This window comes from Equus przewalskii, chromosome 1 (assembly GCF_037783145.1).
Source record: "Equus przewalskii isolate Varuska chromosome 1, EquPr2, whole genome shotgun sequence".
In the NCBI taxonomy this organism is placed as follows: domain Eukaryota; kingdom Metazoa; phylum Chordata; class Mammalia; order Perissodactyla; family Equidae; genus Equus; species Equus przewalskii.
Genome location: NC_091831.1, coordinates 76210150 through 76235569, shown reverse-complemented (window position 1 = coordinate 76235569; position 25420 = coordinate 76210150). Strand labels below are relative to the sequence as shown.

General features: G+C 44.8%; 1 protein-coding gene and 1 long non-coding RNA gene across 4 annotated transcripts in view; one reads left to right on the top strand and one right to left on the bottom strand.

The window, feature by feature from the left end:
* The window catches only part of B3GALNT2 (beta-1,3-N-acetylgalactosaminyltransferase 2), a 50962-nt gene extending 49861 nt beyond the window's left edge, over positions 1-1101 (bottom strand). For 2 of the 3 annotated variants that reach the window (XM_070568593.1, XM_070568606.1), the window contains exon 1: positions 734-1101. In XM_070568593.1, the coding sequence (XP_070424694.1) occupies positions 734-845 (112 nt within the window). In that variant the 5' untranslated portion in view covers positions 846-1101. The remainder of the gene's footprint in view (positions 1-733) is intronic. The other variant, XM_070568598.1, reaches the window with a different exon arrangement.
* Positions 1102-1319: 218 nt separating this feature from the next.
* On the top strand, positions 1320-24281 carry LOC139074917 (uncharacterized). Its single transcript, XR_011524910.1, has 2 exons — positions 1320-1584; positions 20434-24281. It is a non-coding gene; the product is annotated as an uncharacterized lncRNA (long non-coding RNA).
* The last annotated feature ends 1139 nt before the right edge of the window (positions 24282-25420 follow it).

Sequence of the window (25420 nt, the reverse complement as noted above, 5' to 3'; positions counted from 1 at the left end):
GGGTACTTACTATGGGCAGAGCATTCTACTTACTAGGTTGTGAAACGAACAAGAACAAAGATGCCATTCCCACGAGAGAGTAAGTTTCAGAGCAAATGCATAAGATCGTTAAACAATTTGCTATTTTCACGAATCCTTCATCAGCAGGCTTTGCAAACAAAACTCGCAAGAACAGCTCCGCTCGTAGCCATGCTCTATTTCATGTCTAGATTTGTTTAACCGACTCACATCATAGAGTTTCCAAAGAACACAAAATACAGTATATTCTCAAAGTTATTCCTTAAAAGCCCAGACACCTTTCAAAACAGCCCAAACATTACCCATGTCACTACGACCTCAAAGTCTTGACCGACAGAGACCGACAACTTGGGGAGGAAGAAAGCCTCCCGGCGGCCCGGCCCCGGCGTGAGCAGCCGCCACTCGCGGCTGAAGGACACACGAGGTTTGCTCCCGGGGCCGGCGGGCAGGCCCGGGGGACGGCGGGGGACCTGCGGGAGCGGGCACCGGGTTTGCGGCCAGAGAGGAAAGCCGGGAGGTGAGAGGCGGCGGGGACCCGAAAAGAGACAAGCGCCCGCAAGTTCACCCGATCTTAACGCCCCAAGGCTGAAGAGGGCCGTTTGTTTCGTCTGGGGACCGTCGTGCTTGGCCCGTCCCCCCCTCCAGGACTCCCGGTAGAGGAAGCCGCCCGAGGCTCGGAGCCGGCCTCGCGCCCCTCCCGGCCCCAGGACCTCACCTGCCGGGCCGGCCCCGGAGGCGCGGGCGGGCGGCGGGGAGCGCAGCCGCAGCCAGAGGTGCAGCGCGGCCCCGAGCACACACGGGCACAGCAGCACCAGCCAGTTTCGCATTGGCCGCCCCCGCCGGCTCCACCTCGCGCCCCCGCCGCGCGCCGGGCTCTCCCGCGTCCCGGCGGAGAAGAAGGGGACCCGCAAGAAACAAGGCGGAGGGGCGGCAGCTGACCCGCGCGACCACTCTGGACGCGCCCGCCCTCGCGCCCGCCGCCGTCCAGGATCCTCGCGGCTCCCGGCCCAGCGCCTCAGGTTCCTCAGACCGCGGGCTGCAGCAGCTAAGCGGGCCGGAGCCCCGCCCCCTCCTCCTCCTGGCCTTCCCCCGGCCCCGCCCACCTTTTCTTTGACTCGCCCCGCCCCCTTTTCTCGCGGCCCCTCCCGCGCCCGCCGGCCAGCCGGGAGTTGAAGTCCCGCTCTGGGCCTAGGCAGCGGGAGCACTAGTGATCCCGAGGCTGGGAAACCACATTTCCCTTAATCCCATGCATTCGCTTCCGTCACTCGGCGGTCGCAGAGGCGAAGCTCGAGGCCCCACACGGAGCATGCGCATCCCTTCTCGACGCCTACTGCCCCCCGACGGCCGAGGGGAGGTAGTGCCAAGTGACCAGGCTCTCGGGGGAGGGAAACAGCCGAGGCGAAGGTTGCCGGCTGCCTCAGATTTGAAGGAGCTCTGAGGGACCCTCGTTTTAAATTCCTCCGAGCTTCCTTACGCCGAACGCTGGCCTTCTGTGGGAGGTGGGATGCTGCTGACGTCGGCTTGGCCCGAAGAGCCCGGCGCGCAGCCCACCCCGCGCCTTCAGCGGTGAGTCATCAGCGTTAGTTCTGGTGCGGTACGGCCCCGGCTCTCTGCCTGGTTCCGTCCTCCAGGAGCGCAGGATGAGCAAGACCGCACCCGGGGGATCAGGCTGTGGTCCAATCGAGGGTAAAATTCCACGTGCCCCGGTTTCAGACTGGCGCTGGGAAGTTAGGAGTAGAACAAGGTGTCTACATACCTCCCATAGGACGCGGGCCCTGAGGGCCGAGAGAATGCAGGTTCCCAGGGACCCGGGGAGGGACTCGGGCAGCGCTCCCTCGAGATCGAATGCTGCCGCCCCAGGACTCGCGCCCTCCCGGCCGGCCTGCGGCCAACGCCCGAGGGCCCTGGTGCAGGCGGTGGGTGGAGAGGCGAGCCTACCAGGGTCCTGGTGTTAGGAAGGTGGAGGGAAGGATGAAAATAAGTGCCTGGCTTATGGTGCTTAAGTTTCCGCAAGTTTTGGAAACAGAAGGTAACTATATTGTTGAGAAAAGTCTTGGGTGAAGTACACAGAAAACCCACTTCAAACGGGCTTAAGCAAAAAAGGTAATTTATTCAAGTAACTAAATAGCCCAGGAGGAAACATCTCAGGTACTGTAGGTACCATAGTCTCTTTGAGTGGCAATTTAATTTCAGCAAAATAGCCCTCTATTAAAATTACTTTTTATTTGATTGTTTTATAACATTGTCTGTACTATATTTAATTTTAAAATCTGTTTTGGTTTAATAGTTGTATAAAAGCAATAAGCATAAGGAGTTCATACTGTATGTTTGTACTTATTTAAGTAAAATAATAAACGTAATTAAACTAATAGGGGGTCAGAAGTAATTTTTTTTCCTCTCAAAGGATTTGTATATTTGTTAGTTATCTATTGCTACCAAACAAGTTATTCCAAAACTTTTAAGACAACAGCAATCATTTATTATCTCTCACAGTTTCTGTGGGTCAGGAACTTGGGAGCTAAATTCTGGTTCAGGGCCTCCCATAAAGTTGCATGAAGATGTCACCTGGGGCTGTGATCATCTGAAGGCCTGACTGGTGCTGGAGAATCCACTCCCTGGGTGACTCACTCACGTGACTGGCAAGTAGGTGCTGCCTTTTGGCCTAAGTTCCTCTTTAAGGGGTCTCTTCAACAAGCTGCTTTAGTGTCCCCATACCATGGTGGCCTGCTTCTCCAAGAGCTAGAGGTCATCCAGAGACCAGTGCAGATGCTTCAGTGCTTTTTATGATGAATCCTTGGAAGACACACAGTCACTTCTGCATATTCTGTTGGTCACACAGACCAGCCCTGATTCACTGTGGGACGGACCACACAAAGGTGTGGGTATCAGGAGCATGGATAATTGGGGGTCATCTTAGAGGCTGGCTGCTACAGGATATTATGCAAATTTGAGAAAAGCATCTGTTTCTACACAGTTTTGGGATTCTTTAGGGCCGCTACATACTTTCTATGGCCCCTGAATACTCTGAAGACAAGAAAACAATTTTCCTTCTTGTGGGAAACATGGAATTAGCAGGCTGTGATCACTGTGGCTCTTGGGCACATGTCACTGAGATCTGCCTGCCTCTTTCCCAAAACAGAGTTTATGTATCACAATAAGGATGGAGAATGTGAAATGTCTACAAATTTCTTCTTAGAAATTCTTCTTTGTTAGAAATTATGCTGACCTGCTTTCTACATTTCAATTAAATTGTCATGAAAGTAATAATTGGTTGTTACTAAGGGTATCCTGTTTTTTATCTTCAAGAAAGATAGTAAAAGGCCTCTGTTGATATCTTGAAATTTTCATTTTGTGATTAAAAAATTATAATGAGTTAACCAAAAAGAGCGATCATCTCTAATTTAGGCAGATCTATTCATTCAAGAAAAACCTAATTGAGCATCTATTATGTGCCAGGCACTTTTGTAGGTACTTGGGATAAATCGATGACCAAAACAGAGATCCCTGTCCTGTGGTGATGGGGGGCGAGTAGACTGTAGACTATAGATATAATAAAGAAATACATTTTACCAGCATTTAGAAGATGATGAGTGTTAAAGAAAATATGAAAAATAAGAGCAAAGCAGGGAAGTTGGGAATGTGGGACTGAAGTGGGGCAGATTGCAGTATTAAATAGCAGTATTTAAACAACTGTTCAAAGTTACAATGAGCACTGAAGGAAGGAATAAACAAAACCACCCTAATCTATTAACTAATCAAGATGTTGCTCATTCCAGTTACCAAAATGCTTTTACCTACGAGGGAAACTTCATTGGCACTCTGACAGGCCTATAACAGAAATAGTTTTGAATAACTTGTTAGCGTCTTCAGATCTCACCACAATGGGAGCCATCCTATATCACCTATTGAGAGGACTAGTGACCCTTCCATTTACTTGTGTACTGTCCTCTATTAAACTCAAGACTAAGGTGGGTAAAGATCGTAAAAGAGACAATATGTATAATGGAAAGAATAAAACTTTAAAAACCCAGAGATCATGTCAACAATCTGTGAAGTCAGGGTTCTCATAGTCTAAGATATGAACAAGATAACAGTGAATTAGAATTAGGGAGAGGCAAACCAGGATGGTTGCTCACCCTGATTGCAATTCAGTGTGATAAGTGCCATGAGGAAGGAATCACAGGGGCTGGCCCAGTGGCGCAGTGGTTAAGTGTGCATGTTCTGTTTGGTGGCCCAGGGTTCGCTGGTTCAGATCCTGGGTGCAGACATGGCACTGCTTGGCAAGCCATGCTGTGGTAGGAGTCCCACATATAAAGTAGAGGAAGATGGGCACGGATGTCAGCTCAGGGCCAATCTTCCTCAGCAAAAAGAGGAGGATTGGTAGGTGATATTAGCTCTGGGCTAATCTTCCTCAAAAAAAAAAAAAAAAAAGAAAAAGAAAGGAATCACAGTGTTGTGGCGGCACAAAGCAGGGGGTATCTGACCCCACAAGGCACCCCAGAGGAGGCTGGGGCTTGAAATCAGAGGCCAATTAGGAAGGTCAGAGGGTGGGAAGGGCACTCAGGAACACTCTAGGCAAAAATAAATAAATAATAAAGACAAATAAACCCAAGATAGTGATGACATGGCAATTAGGGAAATGAAAGCAATTTGGCATGAACTCAGGAAAGAGACTACCGGAAAATGGTGAGAGGCAAACAGAGGCAGAAGCCAGCTCGCTCTCAGATGCTATGCTGAGGAATTTGGATTTTATCCGGGAGCCTCTGGGGAAGAATTTTTTTTCTGACTACAAAAGTAACGCATGATTATAAAAAGGAATCTGGGAAATATAGAAGAATATAGAGAAGAAGCTAAATCACACCAAATACAAATCATATATTGTTTTTGTTTTTTTAGTTAAAAAAATATTTGCAGTCATGCGAATTTATATCCATTGATTTTCACGTAACATAAGTATTTTCACATTTATTTAGTACTTAGAATAAAAAAAGTTTTTAAAAAAGTCTTTCCTAATTCAAAGGGCAAAATACTTTTTTATTAATGAGATTGAATATTTTATGTTTATAAGCTGTTTCTATTTCTTCTTTTGTAAATATCTGTGTATTTTGCCTGTTATCCATTTGTATGAGCTCTTTGTATATTAAAGATATTAATCCTTTACATTTATATTTGTTGAAAGTGTTTTTCTGAGTTTTTTTGCCTTTTAAGTCTATGACTGTTTGGACACAAAAACATTTAAAATTTTACGAATTGAAATCATTATTTTATTTTTTCCCATATTAGGATATTTCTGATCATGAGATCTGATCAGTGTTCTTATTTATTTGATTTAGCTTTTCAATCCATCTGGAATTTATTTTGGAATATGGTATCATGTAAGGATCTCCTAAATAGATTTACTTATTTTTCCCATATAGGTATCTATTGTCCATGAACATTGTTTCTCTGTTACTTTATCATGTCACCTTAATTTATTAAAATTTTTATGCATAATAGTTTTTGTTTCTGAGCCACATTTTTGCGTCAATTCATCCTTATATCAGCACCATAATACTTTAATTATTGTAGTTTTATAATATTTTGTAATCCAGAGGGCAATTCTCCCCCCAATACTCTTATTTCTCACAAATAAATTATTTCCGATGAGTTTTATAATCATTTTTCATAGTTATTGACCTTCTCCTTGAACTTTGTTTAATTAAAAAACTAATGCATGCTTATCTTAATAAATGCAAGCAATACAAATGTAAACAAAAAATATAAGGTTAGACTCCTCCTTTAGCACACCCTAATCTTTCTCTCCAAGTTTAACCACTTTACCCTAGATATTTCTTTTTGTATATATACACTGAATTTTCCCCAATTCTCTGCTTTTCTGGTGATGGAAAGGGACGAGCATCCTCCCTTTTAATCCCGAAGAATGCAGTCTGTGCCCTTAACCTGTCTAACTACGGAAATTCTATCCCCTCTCTAGATATCTATGGGTGTCCCAAGGCTGTTTGCTTTTCCACAAGTTCACCGTTACTGTCACTTGCCACCTCTTGTTCCAGGTTGCTGCTCTAATTTTCTCTCAACCACCGGAGCCCATGACGACTTGTTTAGGCCACAACACCAGCTCCTACTGCTTTCACTCCAAACGTGGACATAATACTTCCCTTTATCCCCCAGATCACAGCTAAGACATGGCTGTCACATTTAACAGACTTTATTAAGGATTTTAGCTAAGAAAATGCAATACAGGAAGGAAAATTTAAAACTAGATATGAGATATAATTGCTCCCCTGGTCCACCAAGAGACTCCCTACTGGCCATCCCTTGCCTTAGGCCCCTACCCCCTTATGCCCTTTCCAAGGGCCTATTCATCTCCATGTGAGGGTCACTTCTCGATGGTTCTCTGTGTCCAGTACAGGGTTCAGTTCTTATTACCAACCAATGGAGTCAAAATTACCCTTGAAAATCTCTTATATAGCCTAAAATGTGTGGTATGTATGGTTTTGTGTATGTGATTCTGTAGAAAGATTATTTTTTTATTCTTCTAATTCTTCATCATTAATGTTTCTCTGCAGCTCTCAACTGTTCACTTTTTTTTTCAAGGAAACCATCTTGCCTAGTCACTTAAACAACAAAGTTCACTTTTGTTTGGTTAATGGTTGGGAAACCTTTAAAAACATTCAAACATTCTTTTCCAGGGTTTCAGGACTACTGCCTCCTTTGCCTAGGGCACACACTGCCCAAGTAATGTGCACTATTTAAATTATTACATCTCTATCTTTTTTAGCCGGTAGTTGAATTCTTTTAAGTTAAGTGCTTATGATGTGGCTATCAGATAGTCTTTGCAGACGACAACCTTTTACACCACCAGCTAGAACTCCTGACATCTCAGTCTGAAGCATCTGGATTCTTGTCTTGCTTCACCAAGAAGAGTAGGAAAATAACTGCCAAATTGTCCTACAAAAATGTGTTTGAAGAAGAGGAAGGAGGCAACAATGAGATAAGATAATAATAATGGCGTGATGAGAGCAAAGAGAGTAAGGAAGAGAACAATATGGGATGATGAGGTTAGAGATGTGGTCTCCAGCCAGAATGTGATATAAATCATGATAGATCGTGGCTGAAGTGAATGGAGAGTAGTTACCTGATGGTTCTGAGCAGAGGGGTTACTTGGTGGTTCTCAGCAGAGGAGTAACGTGATCCAACTTACGTTTTAGCAGGAGCACTCACATTGCATTGTTGAGGGTAGCCCGGCTGAGCGTGAGGGGAACCTACCACAGGGAGCAGAGGAGGGAGATGACGAGTATTGTGTGCACCTTGAGACAAGCGGCAGCAGCAAGGACCAAGCAGAAGACGGAAGAGCATTTCCTGACACTTAGTAAATGAACGAAGTCTATCTGAGAGGTATAAGAGGTGGACGGAGGAGATGCTGTGGTGCCCCACCCAGATTCCCCTTGCAGGGTGGAGAGTGTTGACTGCTGAAGACTCTCTTCTGGAAATTGCTCTTGCCTAAAGGGTGCTGCCATGCTCAAGGGTATAGCCCTCTCCTCTGAGGCAACCTGCATCCAATGACTAAGTTAAATAGGGGTAAAAAGATTTGGGATAATTCTGAAGTGCTATCCCATGGCCTCTCTTGAAGCCACACCACAGTTCTTCTGCCCAGTTCTGCTTCCCTCACTCCCTTATGGGTGTCCCCAAGAGTGGTCCCCAATAAGCCTGCACACAACCTGAGTTTCAGAGTCTGTTTCCTGGGTAACCTGACCTGAGAGTGATTCTGTTAAAACAAATGAGACTATGCCATTTCTCGACCTAAAACCCTGCAGTGGCTCACCAGTTCACTCACAGGGAAACCACAGTCCTTCCAGTGGCCTACAGGCCCTAGGCGATCTGGAGCCCTGGACCTCTCCAGCCTCATCGCCTATTACCCTCTTCCTCATTCACTTTGTTCCGGAGCCACAGTGGCCTCTTTGCCATCCTGTGAATATGACAGGTACATTCTGGCCTCAGGATCTTTGCACTGTTTGTTCCTTCTGCTCTTCCCCTTGACATCTTCATGACACTTCATGACTCCTTCTCCTCCTTCAAGTCGGCTAAAATGTTACCTTCTCAATGAAGCCTTGCATGTGCGTTCCACTGAAAATGGCAACCTCCCCCCACCACTCCCAACCTCCATTACTCTATTCTCTATAACCTCCCCCCACCACTCCCAACCTCCATTACTCTATTCTCTATCACTTATCACTCTCTAACATACTGTCCAATTTACTTATTTATTTTGTTTGTGGTTTGTTGTCTTGTTGTCCACAGAGAGCAGGAACTTTTCCCCTTTCCCCTCCATTTTGTTCACTGACCCCAGAACCTGGAGCAGTGACTGGCACTTTGTAGGTGCTCCCTAAATATTTTTGAACAAATGAATGAATGAATTTGGAATCCTTATCAAGTGGATTGTAGTAGAATTCATGGGGTGTAGTTACCCAGCGATAGTATGCAGAGCAAAGAAAAACAGAATTACAAGCATTTAGGTGCAAGCAGAAAAAGAGGAAATTGGAAAAGACACAGAAGAAGCCAGCACAAAGGCAGAAACAGGAGAAAGCGTCACAGGAGGCCAGAGGTGAGGTGGGAGGGAGAACAAACCACCATGTACGGTGCTGTCTATATGTCAAGTGAGGTAAAGACTTACGGACTGAGTGTGTCGCCCAAATTCAGAAATCTAACCCCCAGTGTGAGTATTTGAAGGTGGGCCTTTGGGAGGAAGTTAGGTTGTGAGGTTGAGCCCTCTTGGTAGGATTAGTGCCCTTATAAGAAGAGGCCAGAAAGCCAGGTCCTTCTGTTTATTCCGTGTGAGGACACAACGAGAAGCTGGCTGTCCACAGCTGGAAGAGGGCCCTCAGCAGAACCCGACCGCGCTGGCACCAGGATCTCGGACTTCCGGCCTCCAGACTGTGAGAAATAAATGTCTGTTGTTTATCAGCCACCCAGTCTGTGGTACTTTTAGCAGCCTGAGCTGACTAACGCAAAGACAGAAAAGTGTCTACTGATTTGATGGTTGGTAGGTGGCTAGCAGTGTTGAGGACTAGTTAGGGAAAGAGAGAGTGTTCGGAAGTTCAGAGCTCTGAATTTCAGAAGTTCAGAGAAGTTCAGGAAAGAAGTAATGAAGTGGAAACGGTGTACGGATCCCTTTCTCGAGAAGCTTGGTTGTAAAGACAGGAAAGAGGCTGGAGCGGGAAGGAGGGCTCAGGTTGAGGAGGTGTGGGTGCATTGAGGGGGCAGAGAGAAGACTAATCGAGTATTTTAAATGATGTATGGGAAGAGCCAGTAATTACCATCTACTTTATCATCAAATCAGAGTTTTGAGACAAAAAAGAAACAGGACAAATGCTGAATTGAATGGCTGCCAAGACAACAGGGACTTTCTGTAAAGCAGGACGTTCAGTCACCCTATCCACGGCTCGCTGCTCTTCGCACCTAGCAGGCTGTTACCTCTTCCAGCAGTAGGTGGCAGTAAAAAGCTTGCCTCTTTTTGCCTTATGATGGGGTGGCAACTAAGTATTGGTAAACGTTAGTTTAGCCACAGGCTAAAAATAGGAGATTTCAATTTAGATTTTACTTTGGCAAAATTCATTTGTACCTGTCTATGAAAAGAAGCATCTCCATTGGTTCACAAAGAGGAAATAATATTTGACAATTTATAAAATGTTAGTTGTGTTGTATTTTCATACTGAGTCTTTTTACCTTTAAAAGATGAACTTTTGTCTTCCTCCTAATAACAGAGTAATGTCTATTAATTTTACCACTTCAGTTTCAGCACATGCACTGCTGTATGCACACATTTCTTATTTGTATACTGTATATAAATTTTTAGTCAAGTCCAATTTCCATATATCTTGGGGGACCTTGCTATTGAAGATTATAAATATTTAAAAACTATTACAAATGATACCAAATTTCTTGTTATCAATGATAAGAGTAGAGATGTCCAAAGATAAAAAATTTTAGAAGTTTGCAATAGTAGAGTGAAAGAATGCACATTATTCAGGCAATCTCGGCAGAATCTAATGTCATAAAATTTAAAATTCAGAAAGACTTTATGAGAGAAAGAACAGAATTAGAATATTCTCTGCAGGTCCATCAGATAAATCAGTTCAAAACCCACATCTGCATTTATTAGCTACGTGACCTTGAGCAAGGAAAGTATTTAACCTCTTTGGGTCTGACTCTGCATTACAGAGGTCACAGCTGCTGAGACGTATCCTTCAGCTGTCTGGAACTGGCAAAGCTAGAGTCACTCATGGCTTTGACAACAAACAAGAGGTGTCCATTGTCTCTGTAAGAATCCCTGAAACACCCTTGTTTCTAGGAAGTTCTCCTGGCTTTCTGCTGATATCATAGACTAATTTGTCCATCAGCTGGTTGACTCCTTAGTCCTTGCACATTTCGATGGCTAAAGTTTGTAGCAAATTTGAGAAATATGATAAAGAGAGGAGTATGGGAAGGAAGGCTGCTGGGAAGTGGGTGCTGGAAATGATTGAGACCATCAGTAATGTAAAAAGAAAAAAAAAGGCTAAGGGGTGCTTCATGGAAGCAAAGCTCCTCTGTCGTAAAAATTTGCCAGACTTGGATAGTATTCTTTCTTCTTTCTTCTCTCTCCTGCCTCCCTCCTCCTTCCTTCCTTCCTTGCTTCCCTCCTTCCTTCCTTTCCCTTTCTTTCTCCTTCTTTCTCTCTCTCCTTTCTCCTATTCTTTCTTTCTCTCTTCCTTCCTTCCTTTCTCCTTCCTTTCTTTTCCTTCCTTCTTTCCTTCCCTTCTTTCTTTCTCTCTTCTCCTCCCTCTTTCTTTCTTTCTTTCTATCTCAACAAATATTTACTATGTGTCTATGTGTGAGGTTACAAATGAGAACAAATCAAACTTGGTTCTTGTCTTCACGAAGCTTCTACTCTACTGAGGGAGAGACACAAAGAACAAGCAAACAAACCCAATACCCAGAAAAAGGCTGTTAATTTTCTCTAGAACTGATCGAACTCAAGAGATATTCTTGCCACCATGTGGACAGTTGCACCATCATAGCTTTGGGGTCTGCACAACTAGATTTCCCACTGAAATGAAGAACTGGCAGGTGTGCAAGCATTGCCCCCTAATTTCTTTCTAAAAAGAAGCCTTTATAGTTATAGTCAAACAAAAATATTAATAATGAGCTAGCCTCCCACTGTTGCTCAGAAGACCCTATAGCTATTGCTAAATAAACCACTGCTATCACTTCCTCTCCATCGACTTGTCACGCACTCAGGGACTGTCCTGGGCCTTTTCATGTGGGGCTCACATTTGAAACTTCTGCCAATGGAGCCTTAATGTGTCTGACTGGCAGCCCTGCAGTCGTCTCCATCGGCTCTGTTTCAGTGGCCAGGTGGGATGAATGCCTATTTCGTTGAGTTGTGCCCCAGAGGCTGATTAAAGTGAAGGCTGCCGCACAGGGCCCTCGCACACCTAACCAGAGATGTAGACGACGACAAAAACCAAGGATGACCAGTGGCTGGGTGTGAAATGAATTGAGATAAAGTTTGTTGAAAGGAAGAGGGTAATTAGAAGGAACAGGAATAATCTAGACAGTACTCAAGGAAGAAAGCAGCCGTGACACTGGGAAAAAAAGATCTAAGTAAAATTTGGTCTCTTTCTCATTAGTGCTTAATTGTCTTCAGTCAACACAGTCCAACTTTGAGAATATACTAAATCCCTTTCAATGAGAAATTCCAGACCTTTCCACTTTGCTCATCTGGAAACTTATATTAAGGTCTGCTCCTGAATATTCCTTTTAACTATCTTATGTATAATCTGATGAATTTCTCTTAATCATTCTTCACAAGAACACATTTCTCAAATTGCAAACTTCCATAACTTAACACTCTTAGAGTGATTTCGGTGTATGCATATAGGAAGAGATTCATTTATAACCTCTCTGCCCTGATTTGTTTATCTTGTTCCTCCTTCTTCATTCTGCACCTTGAGAAATGTTAGGAATCTTGCTTTTAGGAGATCAAAGAAAGAGAAAAACAAGTTTCTCCCACACTTTTGTCTTTTGTTTAGGTTAAAAATCAACATTGTTTGTTATTTGCCCAAGATATACTATTAAAATTACCTCAAAGCTTTTTGACCGAAATGTGTATGGAGAAGCCTTGTGGCAAATTGTAGAGCTACTTTATAAGAAATGATTTTCAAATGCTAGCAGAGAGCATGGCATTAAGTTTCTAAAATGGCATTACATTAATTCAGCAAGAGTATCTTAGAGGCATTCTGAGTCAGAGGACAGGATGACATTTTGACCTTAAAAGATAGAAGGGTAACTCTAAATAGCTAATTATGAGTAGGGTTCATTATCCATATTGGCATACGCGTTAGGGCGAGTTTCCTCTATGGTCTCAGTGGCAGATCCCACTCTTATACACTGTTGAACAGCTTTTCCTCCTGGTTCATACATGATGAGGTGACTATCTCTGTCCCCTGATGAACTAGTGAGGGAACAAAGCCTATAATTATCTTCTGTGGGGATGGCAATCAGATACTCCAGCGACCTTATCTGATCTTTAGAAAGTATTCAACAGTGGAAGTAGTGTTTCTTGTGAAGTCAGAAGACCTGGTGTGGAATCCTAACTCTGTCACTTGCTAAAATTATAACTTCAGGCAAGCTACTTAATTTCTCTGAGACTCAGTTTCCTTGTCTGTAGAATGTGAAAAATAATGACTACTTTACAGGATTTTTGAAAAAATTAAATATAATACTGTATATGAAAGTAGTCGGCACGAGCAGATGCTCTAAAATGTGTTTCCTTTCTTCTGTGAGGCTAGAGGAGTGGAGAAGGTGGAGAGCGTCTCAGTCAGCTGCGGCTGCAGAATAAACCACACCAGCACTCAACGTCCACTCTCGCTTATGCATCCGCGAGGCAGGGGGGTGACTGCTGTAGACTGTGCATTGGCTCAGGTTCTTGTCTTGTTCTGGGGCCCATGCTGAAGGGAGAGTTGCTACTTTGGGCATGTCCTTCTAATGGCAGAGGCAGAAGTGCAGGAGGGTTGAGCGAAAACACATGAGGCCTCTCATGGTCAAGGTTCAGAACCTTGTGGCGTCACTTCTACCCACAGGCCAAGCCAAACATCAGTGGTGCGCGGAAATATATACCACCTCCAGCTGGAGGAACTGCAAAGTCACATGCAAAGGGCATGGATGCTCATTTTCTTGTCGGCATATGTTGACCAGGGCATCTGCTCTGCACCAGGCATTTTTTAAGAACTGGGAAAAATGTGCAATCCTCAGAGAAGCAAGACCAGTCCCCAGACCTCATGGTAAGGGGACAGGGCCAGCCAAGCCCAGGCTGATAAAGGCCCCTGCATCCTATGAGCAGAGGGAGCAGGAAGGAGACTCACGTGGTCTGAAGGGACAGGGCGGCATTAGAGTGTTAGCCGCTTCACATTGCAAAGTCGCGAACAGAGTGATGGGACTGTGAAGTTGACACAGTATGGCATCCCCCACAGATGAGCCCCTTGGTCTAAAAAAAACCAGGTGATGATTAGGAAAATAACTTCTGTGCTGTAACACCTAGTTATTGAATGACATCTATAAAGAGGGTATGGTGAATATCTGCTCCCTGTAGAACAGTGGACTACACATTAATGGACACACGTGGATTCTCTTCTTTTTGGTTTGGTCTCAGGGAGGACGTTAAGGCCTCTCTCTGATCCCTCATTTCACTCTCCAGAGGAAATCTGATGTGATTCAAGGGGAAAAGGGAGCTTCCGGAGGACCCTGCCAGGCTGCTTTCCAGCGAGGCGGTGTTCGGAGCGGGCAGGGAAAGAGCCGCCATTCTCCTCCTCTATTTGGGCTTATCTTGATTGCCCACGAGTTTGGAGGGATATAAGGCTGGGCTGGGGGCCTCTTCTGCTCAGGAGAGGTTTTGGTCCTCTGAAGGCAAACGGGATCATGGTGAAGCCAAAGAGAAGGAAGTCTTTATGCCAAGGCCCGCCTCTGCTCATTTTCTTGTCGGCATATGTTGACCAGGGCATCTGCTCTGCACCAGGCATTGTGTGGAAAGACAAGCAAGGGAAAGACTAGTGGAGAGATGGACTAATGAGCCATCGCAAAACAAGGTGATTTTACACAGTGTGGGAAAAGTAAACCCACCTGCTATTAGAATACACCTGAGGAAGGCTCCGAAGAGGAGGTGTGACCCCTGAGGGAAGTATGAGAGTTGAGTGCAAGTTGTAGGTCACAAGAGGAAAAGGTGACATGTTTTCTGGAGTTTTCAAGCACAGCTCATGCACAAAAGAAATGAGAAAATAGTGTGGACATGAACTCTAACAGGAAAAAAACAGGGACTCACTTGTGATATCGCCTGTTTACATGCCTCTCAGGAAGGAGACTGAGCAGGAGCAGACACCCGAAAAGCGAAGCTGTTTGCTGGCTGCTTCTCACAGCTTGACTCTTTTTCAATCATTGAACAAATATCATGTGCCTGGATCCAGCAACGCACAGGACAGACATGGCTTCTGCCCTCGTGGAACTCAGTCATTACAGGGAAGTGTCTTAAGTGTTGCCACGGAGGAAGGACAGGGTGTTTGTGAGCCAATAGCAAGAGGATGTGACCATGTCTAGAGCCTGAGGGGAGCCTGGCACAGGAAGCAGGAACTGGCTAGGCGAAGCAAGGAAAAGGAAGAATATCCCAGCAATATGGATGTTTGAAGTATTACATAAGGAAATTCACTTCTGCTATATAGAAAACAAGAAAAGCAAGTAGGATAGATAGTGAGCAATTAGCTTGTGAGGCAGAGGCAGAAATCATAAGACGTTTTAAGTAATTAACCTATAAGACATGTCAGAGACAGAATAAATGAAGCGCATGTATACTAAACATAGATAAAAAGGATGGACCAAATGAGAGTGTTAGTGACACATAGAAAGGGATGGAAGCACCAAAATAGACCTTACATATTAATAAGGCACAAGTCCTGCCACCTCCAGCTTGGTGGTGACGCCATTTCTACATTGGCCACACTTGGTGTCACCTATTCTGCCTCATTCGTGCCCCATGTATGCTCTGCCCACCCCTAGAAATGCAGGAAAAAGGCCTGGCGGCTGAGCGGGTCGTTGTGAGCTACGTTGGCTAAGGGTGTGGTACCTGAGTCTCTCTGAGAGGGGAAGTGTGGGTTGGCTCCAGGCACCTCCATCTGCTGACCCCCTTGTCCAACCTCAGCCCCAGTCCTTGTAACCACAGTAACCACATCATCAGCAAGGAGGCTGGTGTGGCAGAGAGAGAAACAAGTCAACCAAACACGGTGGAACACAGGGTTCAGGTGGTGTGATCCTCTTGCCCTGCTTGCACCCCATTCTAAGTGTGCTTTGTTTTAGTGCCATCGAGTTGATTCCGACTCCTAGTGCCCTTGTGTCTAGCAAAGCAGAACCCTGTCCGGCTTTTTTTGTGCCATCCTCTTACCTTCCGGCCCTATATCAGACAATGTTCCGCTGTTACAGGGTTTTCGTGGCCAGCTTTCTTGGCAGTGGGTGGCCAGGTATTTCTTCCCAGTCTGTCTAGTCTGGAAGCTCCACTGAAACCTGTCCACCATGGGTGACCCCACTGGTATCTGAAATACCTGGTGACATAGCTTTCAGCATGAGAGCAACACACAGCCACCGCAGTATGACAACCGACAGACCAGTGGTGTGGTTCCCAACTGGGAAACGAACCTGGGCCATGGCAGTGAGAGTGCCGAATCTTAAGCACGAGACCCCGAGGGCTGGCTAAGTGTGCTAACTTACCCTCTATCTTTCCCCTTGCATCTTCCTGTGTCTTTTTAATTGCTCTGATAACCCATGTGATCCAAGCTTCTTAACATGGTCTGTGAGGCTTTCTGTTCTGTGACCTCTGGGATAGTTTGCCTGGTGGTGAACTGGAGACCACCCTTGTATGAGAGTGCTTTCCTACATCACATCATGCTTCCTGAGTTTCTTCCACAGGGCTCAGCAGCCTGAAGATGAAGGGCACCCAGAGCCTTAATAGTTGTGTTTATCCAGGGTTGGGCTTCTGCCAGGTGGGCTCAAAGAAAGGAGGGTAAGGAATCTAGGAAGTTGGCAAGAGGGAGGTTGAAGTGAGGGATCAGAGACTCTAACTTGATTATGGGGAGAAATGGGGAAAAGAAAGGACTGTTTGAGCAGGAGGAAGTAAGGGATCTGTGTGCTGGAGGCCCCGGAGAGGACAAAGAAGAGACGACTATGGCTGTAAGTGAGCGACCAGCTAGAAGGATGGGAGGTTGTGGTGGGAATGAGATACAGTCGTCCCTCCATATCTGTGGGGAATTAGTTCCAGAACCCCCCACAGATACCAAAATCCATGGATGCTCGAGTCCCTTATAGAAAAAGGCATAGTATTTGCGTATAAGCTACACACATCCTCCCGTATACTTTAAATCACCTCTATGTTACTTATAATATCCAATACAGTGTAAGTACCGTGTAAATAGTTGTTATATTGTTTAGGGAATAATGACAAGAAAAAAAGTCTGTACATGTTCAGTACAGACACAACCATCGCAGGCCTTTCCATCTGCGGTTGGTTGAATCCACGGATGGGGAGCCCGCAGATACAGAGGTCCGACAGTGTTGAACGTGTGACTTCAGAAGGGATCCAGGTAACCCCTGCCTTAAGTTTATCAGATAACCTTGAAGGGATGACGCATCTGTGGTTCAGAATTGACTTAACTGTGACTCCATTATCTTTGCACTTCAGTATTCAGCGCTCATTCCACGTCCCTGTAATGGCTAAAAATCCATTACGCTAAGACACCCTTGATCGTTTTGAACCACCCCCTGACTTTAGTGACTAACCCATTACATATAGCTAGCTCATAGCTTTCCTCACACAGGCGTATAGATTATCATCTCTTTCTACTTTGTTATATTATGAGCTTATAAATGTCTTGACATTCAAATTGTCTAAACACTTACTAAAATATCCTGTTTTTAAATTTAATTTAACAGATGATTTTTAAGTACCTGCTCAGAGCCAGACACTGCGGCAGCCCCTGGGCTCCAACAGTGACAAAGAGAAACACGATGCCTGCTGTGCTAAGGCAGCAGTTTGGGGCATGGGGACCTTAAGTGGCATGCATGCGTACAACAGATAAAGGCAGAGCCGCTGAGATTCAGGACCAGCTCCAAGGCACCTCGGCTTACACACGTGGAGAAGCCTCTGTTCCCGCGTTCACTTTATTGCAGGCCCAGCTGACGTCTTCTTTGTTCCCCTTCCCAATTCTCCTCTTCTCAGCTTCCTTTCTCAGTTTTCCAACATAGTGAATTTGGGGAATATCCCCTGGCCCATGTTTCTATACTGTAACTATGTCTGTGTGTGTGTGTGTGTGTGCACACGCGTGTGTCTATGTGTCCATCAAAACATGTAGTATTGTTTTGTTTATAACATTTACCTAAATAGCATACTTTATATATTGTCGTACAACTTGCCCTTCTCAGTCAACATTATATTTTCAATACCTGTCTTATTTGATATATGTAGACCTAATTTGTTCATTTTAGCTGGTGTTTAGTATGAGAGTCCACCACTGGGTGACTATGCCACAGTTTATTTTTGCATTTCTTCACTCATGGACACGTATATAATATATATGATGAGCTAGGCACAAGCCCAAGTGCTTTACAAATATCACTCATGTATCCTCACACAGGTAGCATTATTACCATCCTTACTTTATAGATGAGGAAACTGAGACACAGAGAAGCTAAGTCTCAAAGTCACACAGCTGGTAAGTGGCAGAACCAAGATTCAGACCCATATTATCTGTCACATTAGAGTCTTCATCCTAACCCCTGGGCTTTGCTGCCTCTTTAAGGCATCCGGCCTTCCTGGGCTTGTGTTTGAAGGCTGGCAGTCCTCGTCACTTTTCTTTGCAAGCCATCGTTTCCTGATTTGTAAAGTGGGGATAATACCATCCACTTTATCGATTAACCAGGAAATTCATGTATTGATTCAACATTTATTGAGTTCATCAGAGTCCCTATTCCCAAGCTGCTCACAGTCCAGAAGGGGAAATAGATATGTGTAATGCTCTGGAGGAAATCTTAATTTCTTAGTGGGTTGCAAGAGGCACAGTTTTATCAGGTGAAGACTTCGATATTCCCTTTCTGAAGGGACGACTCCAGGACTTGCAGGTGAATTGGTGCGTTGGGTTGAGAGAAACCAATAGCGCTACCCTGTGTGAAACATGAATAGGAATGGCTGTGTTCCTGGGAGGGAAAAGGGAGGATGGAAGGGCCCCTGCCCTGCTCAGGGGAGGAGTGAGGAAGGAACATCCTCAGCTGGGGGTGCAGACATGTCCTAGGGGACTTATAAAATCATGGGTGACATAAAACCCTCCTCCATCACCCCTACAAAATCTCCAGCAAAATTGACTTTGGCCACTAGCGCTTTCAGTAGGGCTTTCAAGAATGGGATTCTGTCTGGAGAATTCAAGGGCAGCCAGCCATCATAGTTATATGTAATACAAAAGTGGTTTCCCAACTGCGGGTCAGGATCTGCTGGTGCGTGTGAAAGCCATGCTCCCCCAGCAGCCAATGGACTCGACAGTCTTCACCCTGAAACTCGTAGAGAAAAGGAATTTTATCTGTTTTTATCCTTTGAGTGCCAAGGTACAAAGTGCACAGTAGCTAGTAAATAAAAGTGTGAATAAATTTCATTTCATAAATTGATTTGGGGAAACAATGCTTTTTATTCCATAAACCATCTGACAGGAATGAAGAGGCGTGAGGATTAGCCAAGAAGAAAGTTCTAGAACACTGCCCTGTCACGCATCTGAAGGGTGCTGCTGTTCCTGATTGTGTCCCATTTCTCAGAGGCTGAAGGAATTTGTGGCAACTCCACCAAACAAAGGCAGCTTAATTGTCTGCCCCATCACTTAAGGATCTCTCTGGAACAGGGCATTTTCATTAAAAAAACAGAAACAAAAGGTGTAGCATCTCCTCTAACTTAAGAACTGTTAAATTTGTCAATTTTTCTTCCTCTGAGAGTTTATTGTATTATACAACTTACTTTTTCTTCCTTTTTCTTACTCAAGTGTCAAGTTAGAGCAGATGGACACTTGTCTACTCTTGACCGTGACTCGTGCTCCGGTGCCCTGGGCATGATGGGGTCCCCTTTCTTTCCTCTTCTCCCCCTTACGGATTATTCTTTCTGAAAACGGGATGACATAATGGTTGAGAACACAGGCCTGACGTCAGAGGTCCTGGGCTCAAATCACAGCTCTTCTATTTACTGATTGTGTTCTGTGAACTTGAGCAAGTGACTTGATTGGCTCGTGACAGCCAATAGCTAAATTGTCAGGAAATTTGCAAGCCTGCTGATGTCACATTGGTAACTTGAAATCAGCCTTGACGAGAGTATTTACACCATGGAAACTGACAAATGCTACAGATCGTACCTGCCCCCTTCCCTAACCTGGTTTACCAGCACATCACTGCTCAGTTTCCTCATCAATAAAGTAAGAGTAATATTAGTGCACACCTCATGGAGAATTCTGGGGGAGTTAAGTTAAGTATGCTGACTTGTGCATGGCAAATAGTGCTTGTGAGCTGCTCTTGGTGTTTCTCCCATTTTACACGATCCAGAGTCTTTTCACTTCCCGTGCCCCTCTCTGCCATCACTTCAAATACTGGACCAGCTAGACTCCGCTCATACATTTGTAATAAAATTTTTAAAAATCACTTAGATGAATTTGGGCTTTAAAACAACTAGTTCATAATTGATAGGAAATGTGTGGTCTGATGTTGTTTATGAGGCAGATGCTGATAATACTTATATTTTAAGATTAGAATTCTTCTAAATCTAGCATTAATTACTTTTGTTATACACATTTCATTTGACTAGCGGTTAAAAAGAAATTTGTCTTTGAAATTTCCATTTTTCTTCTCCCAATTAAGGCAAAGACTATAAAGATAGTTTATCATGGCATTTGGCAGTTCAGTAACAAACATGTTCTGAAAAATTTAAATAGCTATGTTGATGTAAAACGTGCTGAAAATTCAATTAATTATATTCAAGTTAATGAAGACTTTGGTGCGCAAATATGCTCTTGGTAATATATTGCTGTTATCTGAGTGCTAAAAATATAATCCATATTATAAATATTTGATTCACTGTGAATCACTAACAAATTAACCACTTACGCGTATTTAAATATAAATATTATACTGATAAAGCTTAAGCTCAATGTTTTCTTAAGTGAGTCCTTCATTTATTCTCAGTAGGTTTGGGGGCCATTATTTTCTATTAGTCTTCATGATTAATGGAATATGTATATCTTAGTTTAACATTATCAGCATTTACATTCTAGGAAGAAAAGTGTTATTAATGCATAACCAATCATCATAAAATCATTGCAGAATCTGCACCTGGGGTACCTTATATTGGAGAACTCTTCAGCCACGATGCTTAGAAGTTCATCTCTTCAAATGACTGTCCTCTTCAGAAAAAAATAATAGCCTTCTTGTATGATGTTTACAAAATGCCAGATGTCAACATGTAGGAAGATAATGGTGTTGAAAGGAACATGGAAACCTGTTTCCTGGATTGAGGAGCTTGAACTCTACGCCGCTGAAGCTCCTTCTCTTTCAAGATGCTCTAACGTCAACAAATACTTTGTGTGCCCAGGGGAATTCTCTCCCTTGCAGTAGTAAACGCTTCCCAAGCCTTTCTCTGTTAGTGGAATCGGGTTCCGTCTCAGCAATGTTTCCGGAAGATTAATATAGATAAGCGCCTCCTCCTCAAGCAGAAAAGGACATTCCCAGAGGATGCTGGGGCTGCCCCCAAGGAGAAGTTGTTCTCCCATTCTTCCCATTCTGCTCCGCTTCTTCTGGCCCCCAGAATTGGGCTTCCTGAGTCCCATATGGTCAGTTCCAATCTGTGCTCAGGTAGTCCCGGCCCCATCTGAAGAGTTTTGGCCCCACCCCTCCTGATGAGGCTGACTCGGGAAGCAGTACCCATCACCTGGCTGAAAATCGTGTTCTTCCGACCACCACCCGCCACCTGTGCTGCTCCTGAGGCTTCTGCCCTGGACTTCCCGGTCCTGAGTTCTCTTGACATCGTGGGTCCCAGTTTGCAGGATTAGGCTTCTGTTACTGTCTCCACTTCAAGTTCTTCTCTGGCAAATTCTAGTTCTCTAGACATTACGTGAATCTGGATCTCGCTCTAGCCAGGCCCATCATGACTGAGGCTTGGCCCTATGACCCTGCCCTGTGGCTTTGTCCCAGCTATCTGAAGTTGCACGTGTTCCCCGTTCCCATGTCTCCTGTCCCCCATGATGACTGACCACCTGTAGGGACTCTTCAGCATCACCTGTCATATGCCCCAGCACTCTTTCTGTTCCACTGTCCACTATTTTCTTTTGAACCCTGGCTATGAACTATTTCCCAACCACTCCAAGGGGGAGCATAGCAAAGTCATTAAGAGCACACACTTTGGCATTAGACTGTTGGCTTCCAGCTTTGCCTATTTATACCCAGGCGACTTTGGCAAGTCACTTGATTTCTTTATACCTCATTTGCCATCTTTAAAATGGGTTTATCTGAGTGCTTACAGGGTTCTTAAGAGGATCTGTAAAGTGATATTTGCAAAGTGCTTAGAAAGTGCATTGGCACCTGGTAAGCTCTATATAAGGATGCGAAAATTGTTACTGGTTTGCTAGGGCTGCCAGAACAAAAATACCACAAACTGAGTGGCTTAAACAACAGACATTCCCTGCCTCAGGTCTGGAGGCGGGAAGGCCCAAATCGACGTGTCGGAGGTTTGCTTTCCTCTGAGGCCTCTCTCCCTGGCTTGTTGATGGCCATCTCCTCCCTGTGTCCTCATGTGGTCTTCCCTCTGTGCGTGTCTGTGTCCTAATCTCCTCTTCTTATGAGGACACCAGTCATACTGGATTAGGGCCCACCCCCAATGACCTCATTTTAACCTGATTACCTCTATAAAGACCCTGTTCTCCAAACACAGTCACATGCTGAGGTACTGGAGGTCAGGGCTGCAACATCTGAATTTTAGAGGACCCAATTTAGCCTATAACAATAACTGATCATTTGTGCCAAGCTCCCTTAAGCTATGCACTTTGACTCTCCCTGGCAGAACCCCTGATGGCTTCCTACCGCCACCCCTCCTCCAGCATGAGGCTGGGGCAGCAGGCGGACATTCCTCACCAGCCCGGCCTGAGCTCCAGCCGCCATTCCTCAGTTCCCCGTGATCTGGCATTGTAGAGTAGGGGTCCAGCCTTTGGTCTCTTGGTCCAGTGTGTATTCATTCAAAATTGTCAGCAGTGAAAACCAGAAAAAGAGAAATCAGCTCACCACAAAAGGACGGCTCCACTTGGTTGTAGTTAGAAACAGAAAGAAAAGTTCCAGCCACCAGAGAGACCCCAACGGGCTTGCTTCCTCGGATGAATGCTTTGATCCCTTCAGAAACCCTGAATGTTTTACAAGACAAATGCTTTGACCTTCTTCAAATGAGTATTATCACTGCTCTTTAAATAGCAACTTTTTGTTTCCTGAAGATTGGCCCTGAGCTCACATCTGCTGCCAATCTTTTTTTCTTTTCTTCTTCTCCCCAAAGCCCCCCAGTACATAGTTTATATCCTAGTTGTAGGTCCTTCTGGTTGTGGCATGTGGGACGCCACCTCAGCATGGCCTGACGAGCGGTGCCATGTCCATGCCTGGGATCTGAACCAGTGAAACCCTGGGCTGCCGAAGCGGAGGGCGCGAACTTAACCACTCGGCCACGGGGTGGCCCCTAAAAGGCAATTTTGAAGTTTGCAAACTTACAACTACAGCATGAGCATCTGCTCCTTGCTGCCTATTGTGAAGTCTTGTCTTCCCTGCATATCATAAGGTCCCTTCTCCAGACAGCAGTTCCTGCAGTGGAGGCCTCCCCAGTTATGTTCATGTATGAAAAAGCCTGTAATTTTGAGGTGTTATGGTACTGGAGTATGATGGGTGCCCAGCTACTGGCTGGTAAGTTTTATCTTCTCTCTTTCCTTCAATGCATCTTCAGTAAATGACAGTTTTATTTTAAATTCTGAGTCTCTCGGGCCTGGCCCCATGGCTGAAAGGTTAAAGTTCCATGCACTCCGCTTTGGCATCCAGGATTCGCAGGTTCAGATCCCAGGCATGGGCCTACTCCACTCACCAGCCATGCTGTGAAGGTGTCCCACATACAAAAAAATAGAGGAGGATTGGCACAGATGTTAGCTCAGGGTTAATCTTCCTCAGGAAAAAAAACAGGAGGATTGACAGCAGATGTTGGCTCAGGGCAAATTTTCCTCAGGAAAAAAAAATTCTGAGTCTCTGTCTGGTCTTGTTTCCACAATAATTGTTAACAAGGTAAATGCAGATAGTTCCTGTTTATTGAGCCTGTGTGATGTCCCAGGCAATGCTAAACACATTATTTCATTGAATCCTCAAGAGCTCCCTATGAAGTAGATGTTGTCATCCTCATCTTACCAGATAAGGAAATGAAAGCTCAGAGCAGTGGCAGAACTGGTGAGCGGCAGAGTCTGGATTTGAACCTGTGTCCTTTCGACTCCAAAGTCCAGGCTCCTATCACTCTGGGATTTAGGTCTTCTAAATCCCTCTGGCTCAATCATTATTTGTCACCAAGTGGGACTGCTCCTCTCCTCTTGCATTTTCTTGTTCTTACATAGTCTTAAGTATAGCAAGATGTGCCAGTGCGGATCTGCACTTCTGCGTGTTCAAGACCAGAAGGGCTGAGATGAAACAGTGAATCATCTGATGGGGAAACAGGTATCCTAAGAGAGGCGTCAGCTCGAAAGCCCTGACTTTATCAGGGACAATGGTTTCCTTTATTCTGCCCCAGGGATTGGTTTATACTTAAAATTGAGTTGAATGAAGTCCAGATTAAGTTAAAAACAAAAAATAAAATATAATGTAATAAATGTAAAAGCTCCAAGTAAATGATAAGAATTTTACCAAATGATTTGGAAGGAAAAGTCAGAGAATTAACACTTGCACGTACACCTGGCTGTGGTAATAATAGGTTGCTTTTCTCACAGAAACATGTCAATACCCTCACTCCAGACAATGGGCATTAGGCGTGAACTACACTGACTAATGTTACCTTTGAGCTTCATGGGACAATGTTCCCTTCCTCTTCAAGCTGTTCTTTCATTGCTTACCCAGAAGCGGCCCTCCCCCGGCCTTAATCACCACAATTAAACCAGCATTCAGCTGCACAGTGTGAAGGTGTATTTATAGCGAGCAGGTGCTTTATGGTTTTTAAATGGCCAGAAAGTGCAACCACACTAAAGTCAAGAGTGTGCTCCATGGTTTCCTACCAGCTTTTTGAAAAATTGTAGGATGGAGGAGATGAAAGCCTTTTGCCTCTCAGACTGCTTGGTGTGACTACAGGCGTTGTGGTGTTGTTAAGTCAGGAGGACCGATTGGGGTTCAAATCCAGTCACTTAGTACTTGGCTGAGCTCAGGCAAGATACTTCATTTGAACTTAGCTTCCTCATATACATGAGGAGTATCATCTACGGGATGAGGATGATAAATCTTACAACAGAATTGTTGGGAGGATTGAAAAGTGAACTCTGGGGAACCTTCAAAGGTAAGTGATCACAATAACACCGGCGTATGGTTAACCATCATGCATGGGCTTGAAATTCTACAAGTCAGTAATTTATTTCCAGCTAAAACAGAATCAAGTGTAAGGGTTTTATTAGAAACCAAATGGGATGTCAGGTTCTGACCAGTAGGAGTCGACACTGGCTCATCCACACTTATCTCCAGAAACAGTGAAACCCGCAGCCCATCCTCCTGCACAGCTGCTCCCAGCTGTGCACCCTGGCTAGGGCAGAGCGATGCCCCACACAGGAGACAAAGCTGAAACGTGAGGCGGGCAGGGAGCATCATTCTGGTCCTCTATAAAAGCTGCCCGTTACCTGGTGTCTTCTCACACCCCTGAAGAGCTGAAGGAGATGCAAGTGTAAATAAATTCTGTCTAATCTATTACCACAGTCCACATTCTTCAGGTCGAAATGTTAGTTGTTACCATTATTATTGTTTTCATCTCAAATTTGAACAGTCACCAGAACAAAATTCCTTCTGACTTCTGGTTTTCTCCCCTCCCATGGCTGCCTCGGACGGAGGAGGCTGCTGACATAGGCTCATTGTTGAGTTCTGCGGGGGCTGGAGCTCAGAATCAAAGGGAAGACCTTTTGACTCATGTAGCAGGAGTCCCAGAGTGAAGCTACTCTGTGATCACCCTAGGATTCAACATGTCAGAGCTGCAAGAAGAATGGCAGAGGCCACATGGTAGCCGAGAGCAACAGAGACAGCACCGGGGGACCCTCAGAGACAGTGAGAGGTT